We start from the raw sequence: 12,302 nt of genomic DNA, 5'->3' as shown, positions 1-12,302 counted from the left end.
GCTCCGCTTCGTGACACTCAGATATGGAGAAGAGAGCAAAAGTACAGCGGTAGGGAAGGGATCCAATCCTTGATGTTAAGATGTTTGTCAAGGGGGGTTGAGACGTTTTCTTAATTTCCCTAATGAAAGAGTAAGTTTGGAGTTGTTCCAGAGTCGTGCGGTATATATGCAAAGAAAGCCTGTTGACATGTGAGTGTTCCTTATAACTTTTTTTTCAATCTCTATCATGCAAAGGTGCGTGTTTCCAGTAGCACAAACGCAACCGGACATATTGAGCTTAGAAGCAAGTTATTTAGGTTTGCTTATAGACCACACAGTACTCTTTGAACTTGACTCTGCCAGGGAGAGAGGATATAGCAATTCTTCTAAGGTAGGTGAGATATGTTCAACTCTTTTTTTTCTCGTTAGTGATTAGCCGCATGCAGCTTTCCGTGGTATTCGGGGGGATGCTTGGTGACCAATAAAAGCTTTAACTTGCTCTTTAGGTTCTCTGGGAAGTCGATTGTGACCTTGACGGCTCTTATCACCGGTATAGACTATTAAAACTGCATTGCCCAAAACATGTCTGATCCTCTACTTTTTCAAATGAGAGTGATTACGACTAGACATAAATAACCTAGCTGTACATATTGTTTCCTTAAGAAACGACTAACATGGTTTTAAAGGTGCCTTTTCTATGACCAACAGGAGCTTTTCATTGGGTAGGTTCATTGTCTCAAGACTGCTCTGCTCTGGCCTGTATTCACTGTGAGCATTCCTTTTAATTCACACAGTTATCATCATATCTGTTGGCAATCAAGTACGAAATGGAACCTCAGACCTTACGTTATGTAAGATGCCCTAAGCTTTTTGACCATTGCGTGGCGTTTATTTCGGAAATATTTACATCTGCCACAATACACAAAAAGTAGAGTACCCAATTTTGAGACCCTGAAGTAATGACATTTCCTTCTGAAGATTTACTGATTTGTCATATCACTAAATAGCCCATAAACACGAAAGGACCCAAGGCAGAGTCTTGGGAGTGTACTTTACAAAAAGTATTGGCAATGGCAAGTGCTTGGGTTTAAGAATAGCAACCATCATGCATACAGTTATTAAATATATACAGAGTTACATTTGGCAAAACAATGTACAATACCTCCAACCCCCTTATAGGGTCTAACAAGAATCATCACATTGAAAAGCTTCTATGTCTAGGGTTTGTCAGAGTGTGTGTTCAACACCAAAATACTTGATACTTGGCTACTATGGTAATCTATTCGATTACATGTAATCGAATACCTGTCTACAGCCTGTAAGCTAGTGAGGCCTATTTGGTTTAACAAATCCTTTTCACAGTAGATAACCCATGTCTACTGCCTTTGTCATAATGTTTATCATAAACAGCCAAAACTTAGGGCATCTGGATAAAATTAGCGTGCGCACGAATCAGGACTATAGATGATATTATTGGCTTGTCACCATAACCAACTCACGCCTACTCTAGAGAGCGTAAGCTTTTCCACAAGTAAAGCATACAGTCGTACAATTACAAATGTATATACAGAGTTTTGAACTATAACATTTCCCGCTGAAAGGCAATATTTCTCTCCATGTGTTCCCATACCTGCGTGTCACGCAGTTTGGTGCTTACTTTTCCTCCATGTTAAAGAACAGTAGATGTTTCAGCACCCAGGCTAATGTGCTGCATAGCTAAATACATATAAGGTCCCAAAGGCAAGACCAATTGCATTGCAAATGCTTGTATTATAATTGGAGTGTGAAGTTTTGAGACAGACCTGCAATGTGTGTGCTTCCAGCGTGTTAGCCTTAGGTTACCTTAGCTGGTGTAGACTATTAATAGCTTACTTTAGAGCATGAGGTATTTGCTTTGTTGGATAGAGTTGTATACTGTTTTTGTAACATTGTGGTCGAGTATTTATGTGCCCATTTAAGATGAATGTCAACATGGCTCAACTGAATGATATAAGACTACATTTTTGTCTAAAACTTACTTCCTTGGACTCTTGATTAGGACTCCTTGTGGTAAGAATCAGGAAGCAACATAGAGTGGCTCAAATGAGCCGACAGTCCGTAACAGACATCAGTAGGATATCGGACCAATTGTCTTTGATCTTGCCTTCATTCTCCCTAATAGGAATATTTTTGTCCTGTTTGTTGATTTACCAGATTTTGTTTTTATGGCATTTATCTAATTCACTTTCTATCTTCCTCATAAACTTGGTTTATTTCTTTAACTATGTTGTTTGTTGCATTGTTGCACACCACATCTCACATATATTTATTTGAAGGTATTCTTGATGCCAAAGATGACTGTGATCGCTCTCTACCTAGTGTTCCAGTTAGGTTCCATCCATTGTCTTTAGGTCCTCTGTGTATACATCACACTTGTTAATGAGTGATTGTGACGAACAGAGGGTACCCCAAACACTTTTAGGATGGTAGTATGTCTCTATGTTGCTAGGTGGGCTTCTCCATTGAGTCCTAACAAACATAAAGGCCAACTGCAGGCAAACACCCAGACAGACACAAGTGTATGGAGCTTTGCTAGTGCCTGCAATATTTTGTGATACTGTGGTGTGTATGTACATGCGTAGATTTCAGGATTTCTTTTTCTTTTTAGGATGTGTTTTTTGGGTTTTCCCCACCACCTCTCGATGCTTTAACTTCCCCCTCTGTCTCTCACAAACCCACCTCTGCGGATTCTTCATGCTACAGTTTCTTCCTTCCTCCCAGTGTCTTTGATGTGTTTCTCATTTGTGACTTCACTTTCCTTCTCCCGTGAACCTCTAGTTACATCTCTCTCCTGCAACCTAACTCCCTGTGCCCCTTTCCTTTTGTGCCTTTGCTGTTCCTCCTAACTTGACTCGCTCACACCAGTGCATACATGGACACATCTTTATGAGATTACTCAGTTTGTCTTTTTTTCATCAATTATTCCAACATCTTAGCTTTCCACTCCACCACTGTTTATGCAGGTTAAATCCACAGCCAACCGCATTTGCAGTCAAAACCTCACATGAAAAAAAATGGTTGCAACCCTGTTTGGCGCAACTATTGTGATATCTACCTTTAGACATATATTTCTTATTGTCAACTTCATTTGAAATGGGGGGGGGGTCATCCACTACTTTGTCCCCTCATTCCACCATCTATCCCTTTCTTACCTTGTCAACACACTCCCTTGTCTTCCTCCTCTGTCCTTAACTCATGCCATCTTTCCTATCACTTCTTATAGTTCCTTTCTTTATCCTTTTGATGCTTGACTTTTCCTGCAATTTCTACCCTTTCCCCTACCTCCCTTCATATAGTGCCTGCATCCTGCCTGTCGTTCTTTGCCTGGGCATCTGATTTCCCTTTCACGTCTTACCTGACAGCCCCTACATATGCCGGCTGCCAATCCTGCGCAAACCATTTTGCCCCCTGACTGTCTGTTCGAATTGTCCTAGAAGCATCTCAGCACACTACAAACACTGGCACATAATAATCCACTGAAAATTTGTTGTCATCATATTGGTAAGTTGTAATGGGTTAATACACTATTGTGTGAACCAGTTCCCTGTGTAGCATGTGTTTGATGAAATTGGTCATGACACTGTTTATTTGTGACTGAAATGTAAGAACACATTCTCTATATTTATGTGTAGGCGTGTAAGTGAGAGGCTGCAGACTGCATTAAGTTCACGCCTAGTAGGGCACTAGGCAAGACACCTTTTTGATGGCTAGGGAGCAACACTGAATCTCCACCAGGAAGGAAGGATGTGGGATAGTTGGGGAGGTAATAGGTTCATATATACTGGGATTGTGCTAGTGTCTAATTGGCTGTCCGCGTGTATATCTGAATGGAACATTCCAGTGGCTTGAGGAGTTCAGAGTCTTAAAAGAGTGGAACAACTTCCTCCACCTAGACATGCCCGACAAGAATAGCAGGAACCTGTTATCGACCCTGTGTGAGGGGTCCTGATTTGCCAGAGACTCCAGCCTTACTATGAAGACCAAACCCAAGGAGAATCGAGGGCTGGACATCCTAGCAGTAGGCCTTGTCAAACTATCTTTAGACAAATTTACTAAAGCCATCCGTCTCCTCTTCGGCACAAAAGTGCAGAAAGGGAGTGCCATACCTGGCCCTGCACTTCCTTGGTGAGTATTACATGGGAGAATGCACAGGAAGTCACCACTGGATCCACCTACCCTGCAGGTGAGTTGCTGCTCACTGTTGGAAGCATTTTAGAGATCAATTGTCCGTAGGTAGAGAATACAAGAGACAAATAACATATAGACCTTAATGGGCACTATAGAAATTTAGTGTCCAGCCAGACAGAGAATTTTTAATGTGCAGTATATCAAAAATAGTATACATGAGGAACAACACAAAATGAAACAGGACACGATCCTGCACCCGATCTGGAAGAAAACAAACATAAAAAATATAACATAAAGGGTTTCAGGCAACAGTAGAGCTATGGTGGCTTGAAATAATCATAGAATCAAGCAAGCCAACCAACACAGTGACCACATTTTTCATACAGATCACAAAACAGTGGTACTGTTTCAATTCTCTACGACATTTCGATCACAAGCTCTTAGAATACAAGGATCATCATCAGGACTACAAAGATAGAATGCCTGGGGCTTAACATAATGCCTGTGGGGTAAAGAATGGGGAAGAAAAAACAGGGGAACCTGTCAAGACTAGATACAATAAGGAAAAAATAATCCTTTCAGTAGGTCAGCATGTCAATGCATTAACTAAATTTATACAGTTGTGACAGATTGTGAAAACGGTGATAACGTGACTGAGAAGCGGAAGACTCATAATTGAGAGGTAACATATCGGTAACTTTTGAGTTAAGAAGGGCGAAGGAAAAAGGAAAGAGAAGTCTGTGATTACGGGTAACTGTGCGCTTAACACGGTGTGGGTGCTCAGCGATGGTGAGCCCTAATTGGTGAGTTACAGAGTGTATTGAGGGCTAGAATGCAAGTTCCAAATGCAGGGGAACTTGAATAGAAAAGATCAATTTGCCGCTAGATTGTCAGAAGTGGAGTCTACCCAGCAGGTGATAAGCGTGAAGTAAAATAATAACAAACCTCGTTGAAAAAATGGTTGGGTTCGGAGGAGCAATTATGCTTGGTAGAGCGGTGGTTGGTACTAAAAAAGGGATACTGAAAATGGTTCCATCAAGAGCCTGTGTGCTCCGTGATGGGCTATAAAGACTTTTGATGTAAAACTGTTTACCTGGTAATTTTAAGAAAACACTACGATGTGGTGAGCGAGCCGGGATAACGGCTACTGCTCAGAATACCAAGGTTGTGGCGGGCGAGCCGAAACATCGGCTTCTGCTGTGATTTCCAAGATGGTTTGAGCGTGTGCAGGAATCGGCAACTGACTCTGTGTAGCTGGGGGCAAAAGGAGGGGGTTTAGAACGAAGGCATGCCACCAGACTAAGGGGGTGTGAGAATTGAGGGCAAAGTGCCAACACTTACCTCAGTAGCAGTATTGCGGCGATGCGCCAGTAGTTCCGTAGCGCGATGGGAGGAACTGGGTGCATAACGTGTAATGCCGTAGTTATCAACAAACCACTGCCGCCATCTTAGGTGAGTAAGGAATTGACAATGAAAAAAGACTGTCCGGATAGAGTTTGTGAAGTGGTGCATCGGACGGGGATCGTGCACTGTCTAATGTGTTTATAATTGTGCGAATGTGAATCTAATTGGGTAACCACATGAGAATAATGGAAAAGAAAGGAAATTCTAAATGGAAAGCCACATGAGAATAATAGAAAAGAAAAGAATACAGGAAAACATGGGAAGAGCAACCAGACTTAGACAAGTTAATTATAGACAATTGAAACCTGATCTAAAATTGCATTCAGGGGGCAGCTTAACAAAACAGTATGTTACATGCATTTTTCTGCATATTAAGTCAATGGCAATTATAAACATATGCACTGGACATATATGTAAAATCTGACATGTGAAAAAATTAATTAATAAAAGTCATTTGTGATCAATTATTATATAATGGTGCCATACTTTCATTGAAGATTAATCATTCTCAATTATTGAACATCAGGTGGGAAAGTGCAAATCTGAGCATCGTTCTGAAACCGGTCCGAGAAATGTGGTTTGTGTGGAGGTGGTTCAGGCAGAACAGTTCAAAGTTTTGTTAGGAAGTCTTCATAATAGCGTTGTCCAGTCTTCATTCCTGTTTAACCCGCTCTTGATGGTGTCGAAGCATACATCCCTACAGAGATTGGCTCACAGCAATGCCACATGCATTTGTTCTTTAAAGAGGAAGATCATCAGGAGTGTACGTCAGGTAGGTAGACTCAAAAGTGCCACTATTTACCCAGTGCAAAAACCACAGTTGATGGACAGAATGCAGAACAATGCCATACATTCACCCCAGTACAGAGATCTGGGCCTAAATCCATTGTTTCTTTGCACTCCACACCACCCCAGTTCAGACATGGCCACATGCAAATCAGTCTGACCATGTGCCTCATGGGAACAGTCCAGCCCGAACTACCAAGCCATGCCTTCCCTGGACCGGAAACAAACTTCAGAGGACCGGTGTCTGGCATTCCAGCCGTCTTCAGCCCGGCTTGCTTGAATCCAGTGGTGTGGAGAGCATGGGACTCACGACTGAGCATACCCATCCCACTCGGGGTGACAAATGCAAAAACCACAGTTGATGGACAGAATGCAGAACAATGAAATACATTCACCCCAGTACAGAGATCTGGGCCTAAATCCATCGTTTTTTTGCACTCCACACCACCCCAGTTCAGACATGGCCATATGCAAATCAGTCTGACCCTGTGCCTCATGGGAACAGTCCAGCCCGAACTACCAAGCCATGCCATCCCTGGACCGGAAACAAGCTTCCGAGGACCGGTGTCTGGCATTCCAGCCGTCTTCAGCCCGGCTTGCTTGAATCCAGTGGTGTGGAGAGCATGGGACTCACGTCTGAGCATACCCATCCCACTCGGGGTGACAAATGCAAAAACCACAGTTGATGGACAGAATGCAGAACAATATCATACATTCTCCCCAGTACAGAGATCTGGGCCTAAATCCATCGTTTTTCTGCACTCCACACCACCCCAGTTCAGACATGGCCATATGCAAATCAGTCTGACCCTGTGCCTCATGGGAACAGTCCAGCCCGAACTACCAAGCCATGCCTTCCTTGGACTGGAAACAAGCTTCCGAGGACCGGTATCTGGCATTCTAGCCGTCTTCAGCCCGGCTTGCTTGAATCCAGTGGTGTGGAGAGCATGGGACTCACGTCTGAGCATACCCATCCCACTCGGGGTGACAAATGCAAAAACTACAGTTGATGGACAGAATGCAGAACAATGTCATACATTCACCTCAGTACAGAGATCTGGGCCTAAATCTATCTTTTTTTTGCTCTCCACACCACCCCAGTTCAGACATGGCCATATGCAAATCAGTCTGACCCTGTGCCTCATGGGAACAGTCCAGCCCGAACTACCAAGCCATGCCATCCCTGGACCGGAAACAAGCTTCCGAGGATCGGTGTCTGGCATTCCAGCCGTCTTCGTCCCGGCTTGCTTGAATCCAGTGGTGTGGAGAGCATGGGACTCACGTCTGAGCATACCCATCCCACTCGGGGTGACAAATGCAAAAACCACAGTTGATGGACAGAATGCAGAACAATATCATACATTCTCCCCAGTACAGAGATCTGGGCCTAAATCCATCGTTTTTCTGCACTCCACACCACCCCAGTTCAGACATGGCCATATGCAAATCAGTCTGACCCTGTGCCTCATGGGAACAGTCCAGCCCTAACTACCAAGCCATGCCTTCCTTGGACTGGAAACAAGCTTCCGAGGACCGGTATCTGGCATTCTAGCCGTCTTCAGCCCGGCTTGCTTGAATCCAGTGGTGTGGAGAGCATGGGACTCACGTCTGAGCATACCCATCCCACTCGGGGTGACAAATGCAAAAACTACAGTTGATGGGCAGAATGCAGAACAATGTCATACATTCACCTCAGTACAGAGATCTGGGCCTAAATCTATCTTTTTTTTGCTCTCCACACCACCCCAGTTCCGACATGGCCATATGCAAATCAGTCTGACCCTGTGCCTCATGGGAGCAGTCCAGCCCGAATTGCCAAGCCATGCCTTCCCTGGACCGGAAACAAGCTTCCGAGGACCGGTTTCTGGCATTCCAGCCGTCTTCAGCCCGGCTTGCTTGAATCCAGTGGTGTGGAGAGCATGGGACTCACGTCTGAGCATTCCCATCCTACTCGGGGTGACAAATGCAAAAACCACAGTTGATGGACAGAATGCAGAACAATGTCATATATTCACCCCAGTACAGAGATCTGGGCTGAAGAAGGCTGGAATGCCAGAAACCGGTCCTTGGAAGCTTGTTTCCGGTCCAGGGAAGGCATGGCTTGGCAGTTCGGACTGGACTGTTCCCATGAGGCACAGGGTCAGACTGATTTGCATATATCCATGTCTGAACTGGGGTGGCAGAGTGGGCTAAAGAACGGTGATGGATTAAACCCAGATCTTTTGACTGGGTGTGAGTGTTTGATTGGTTCAGATGCTCCATCCTTTACCACCCCCTTTTTACACTATTTACCCAGTAACAGCTCCTCTGCTAAGTCGGAGGAGCATCACCCCACTGCTCATTTGAGCAGTTTAAAAGAAAAATTTAATAACACCAAGGAGTTATTGTAATTTTATTTTTCTTTAGACTCAAGCAAGGTTGAGTGGGCGGAACCGAGATCCCCGCATTAAAGGGAGAAGGAGAGGTTTGACCACTCCTAAGTGCACCATGACGCTTTGACCGGAATTGTCATGCACACTGGCATGTTCTTCATTGGGCTGTGGTGGAGAAAATGCCCAGCCTCACCAGGCACTGCATGAGCATCCAAACAGGATGCTCAGACCAATCACAATGCTGCTCCTGCAGGGTTATGATTGGCAGTCAGAGTCTGGAAGCCTGGGTGCTTCCAGGGCTGCAGAAGAGCGAGGACGAGGAGAGGCATGCTGTGGCATTGGAAAAGGTAAGGTTGTTCTTTTCTTTTAATCCCCCCAACCATTTATAGCGCATTTATGGGACGTAAAAGGTTACACGTTTTTGATAAATTTCTCTAGCAAAACTTATTGATGCATTTTCAAGAATGGGTCTTCAGCTGTGTGTACTAGTCACTGGCCTATCCCTGAGACTGATTGGTTTTTTTGGGTGGTGGAGGGGTCTAACCTTTTTTCAAAGGTCTGTGTTGGTGCCGCTCTTTTGGACTACTGTGAAGTGAGTCTCTTAAGTTTTTTTTTGGAGCTTTTTATCGACATAGAGCATTAGGATTCCAATAAGGAACAGCATGTTCTCTCCCGGGGAAACGACCTTCCTTATCCAATATGTTTCTAGAGACCTGGCGAGGATGCTTGAGTGAGAACGCACAGCTTATTTCCATGAGAGGAAGGCAGTGTGGGCCAGTCTGGTGTACACTGAGGCAGGGCCAACACTCCAGGAATGATTTCATGCACTGAAAGCCAAGGCTACCATGGTACTGGCCAGAGGAGCAACACAAGAATCCCTCACACTAAGGAATGTTTCAGGACCAGGAAACTGTAAGTGATATCTTCTCATTTAAAAAGGGCAACTGAAATGCCAAAAGATACTTTTTTCATATTTGTATTTTAAATTGCTTGATTGCGCTGAAAGCTCAGAACCTGTGCTAGGTCTATTACCCTTCAGAGTAGGAAGTAAAAATATAAATGATTTGAGAGAGGGAAGCTTTATATCCAGTGTCCAATATGAATGTTTTACATAACTTCCTTCAGCGAAGGGAAACAACTACCACATATATTTTTAGCAGAAAAATATTCGTAAACCTAGTTTGCAGAGGATTATAAACTCCTGCTGTTTTCTTAGGGATACAGCTTCTACTACACAATGTATCGCCTTAAATATGACAAATGCAAAGATGAATAATCACAAAGCAAATATTTTTCAGATGACCAGATCACACAAAAACCTTTAGCACTTTGAACAATGTGCAAAGTTTTCCAACAAATTTCAGGGAAATTGAGCAAAGGCGAAATATAACAATTGTTCATTAGATCATTTTTTTTATCCTTGCTCAATACTTCCTCCTAATATCTCTTGACACAAAATACATTTGCACACTAAACACCTGTTCTCTCACTGTCCGTGCATTCCACTTTATATTCCCACACATACCCCCACACACAGAAAGAGGACAAAACGAGGAGAATTATAAATAATTCTCATAACGCATCCCCTAGGGCAGCATAGTATTGATGCATTCCCAGGTCTACCACTTATGGAAAAGCTAGGAATGTGCCAAAATACATGGGTGTTGTGTCGGAACACCCACGCACCACCTGTAGAACGCCTTCCCGGAAATCCCGGGGCAGAGTAACACAACGCAGCGATTTCACAGCGTTACTCCAGATTTATCAAGCCACTCAGGGCGGGCAGGGTGGCCTTGCGTGGCTTGAGAAATCGCACTTAAGAGTTGCATCGCTTTTGCGCCCCGTTGCACAGCGCAAAAGCAACGCAACCCTTTAATAAATATGCACCCTGGTGTCTGTGTGTTTCCGATTGTTTATCGTCTGCCCTTGCACCATGCCCTGACTGAGACTCTCATTTGCATGTCGTATACAGACTCCCTTGCTCGAGGTGCTGCTTGTTTGTGAGCACTTGCACACTGAGGCGCGCGGAGGCCAGCTTGGTCCCCAGAAATGACTACTTAGAGGGCGCTTAGTACAGCAAATAATTCCGGCCTGTCTGCATCGTGCATCCGCCCGGCACTTCTGTGTTTTGTTTGTACCGTTCATCTTCCATCAGGCTGGAAAACAAAGGAAGCCCTTAACAATTAATTGCTTTAGTCTGAAACTTAGCGTTTCCAAATAACATTCTGTGCTAGTGGAGAGAGGCTACTAGAAACAGTAACCTTGATTTTAACCAATATTGCGAGTTTATGCTCCTATATAAAGATATCCATCCATGCGGGTTCCAACAACATTTTAAATATAGATTATAATTTGAAATACGCCAGATAGCTGTTATACAAGGCAGCCATGACAGACTAGTGTCAGAAGTTCAGCTCCTGTCACTGTGTTCCTATTATTACCTTCGAGTGGAGAGGCTGCCAAGTGTATTAGAAAAAAAACTCCCTATGTTTGTGGCATGAGACCCTCCTCCTGTACCTTATGAAACGGAACTATAACTCTGTCAGAAATGTTTTTTTGTAAATATTATCTCCATAAAATGCATAACGCTAAATCCGTTAAAAAAAAGGCAGCCGTTGGCTACGGAAAACAACTACTGAACCGCCTGAACGGCAGCAAACATTGATTCGCCTCCTTTCGAAGGCAGTGAAAAGCATTGTCCATTGTTGAAATGCCTGGCTGTCAACAGCCTCTCGAGCAGGAATGTTAAGCTCCCTTTTGACGTCAAAGGGTCCTACGGAAAATTCTGCGCCAAGTTCGGTCAACTGCTTAAAAGCCTAACTGAGGAAGGCAGATAATGCAGGCAATTAATCCCAGTGACACAACAGTCGTGCAATGTCCCTTGCACCAGAGCAGGCTTTAGAGGCATTTCCAAATTTCCAGATTTTTACCACAGAATTTCTTGGGCGTGAGATTAAGGAAGGGAGCACCTACATTGAGCTTTCGGACAGCCTCTGGTTTAATTTACTTGTGGTAAAATGAGTAAACCGGTTTCCCTGACCTCTTCTTTGGCCAAGATGTATGAAAGCAACTTGGACACTCCTGGTAGTTCTGGAAAATTCGGGCCTCGTTCACCAAACACAGGTAGTAACAATCTCACAGCCATGGAGAAAAAACTCAATCTGTTGAATGACAAAGTGGACAAGATACTGAATTTCCAAGAAGACGTTATGGGGAAATTGAAGAGTGTGCACCAAGGCATCGATTGCATTGAGAAAGGGATTGACCACCTAAGGGCCCTGCCGGAGCCCGCTGTTCTACCGGTTACACAGAGAAGCTGTTCCTACATTGCTGACCTCCATCACAGCCAGCTTCAGGATATTTGCTCAGAAATCTTGAGGTTGGTGAAAAGTGTCCACCAGGACGCATCAAAACAAAGGGAAGCCCTGGAAGGGGTGGAAAATATGGTATCTGCCATGGACAAGGCAGTCTCGTTTGTGGGGGAAACCTTCAAAAATTCACGAATTGTGGATTTTATTCTCAAAGGTGTTGTTCCATGGAAAAAAGGAAATTTGGCAGAAATTCACACAGAGGTTTGTTTTCTTTTCCTTTAAC

At 44.0% G+C, this 12,302-nt stretch overlaps 1 protein-coding gene across 4 annotated transcripts in view; it reads left to right on the top strand.

Annotated features, from left to right (window-relative positions):
- The window catches only part of MYLK3 (myosin light chain kinase 3), a 709,471-nt gene that overhangs the window by 87,622 nt on the left and 609,547 nt on the right, over positions 1-12,302 (top strand). For 2 of the 4 annotated variants that reach the window (XM_086945114.1, XM_086945115.1), the window contains exon 1: positions 11,560-12,280. The exons of the other annotated variants lie outside the window; for them this stretch is intronic. In XM_086945114.1, the coding sequence (XP_086801240.1) occupies positions 11,726-12,280 (555 nt within the window). In that variant the 5' untranslated portion in view covers positions 11,560-11,725. Of the gene's footprint in view, positions 1-11,559; positions 12,281-12,302 lie in introns of those variants that run through there. 4 annotated transcript variants of the gene reach the window in all.

Source organism: Lissotriton vulgaris, chromosome 12, assembly GCF_964263255.1.
Source record: "Lissotriton vulgaris chromosome 12, aLisVul1.2, whole genome shotgun sequence".
NCBI classification, from domain to species: Eukaryota; Metazoa; Chordata; class Amphibia; order Caudata; family Salamandridae; genus Lissotriton; species Lissotriton vulgaris.
Note: the sequence above shows the minus strand (reverse complement) of the source record. Positions and strands in the feature narration are given on the sequence as shown.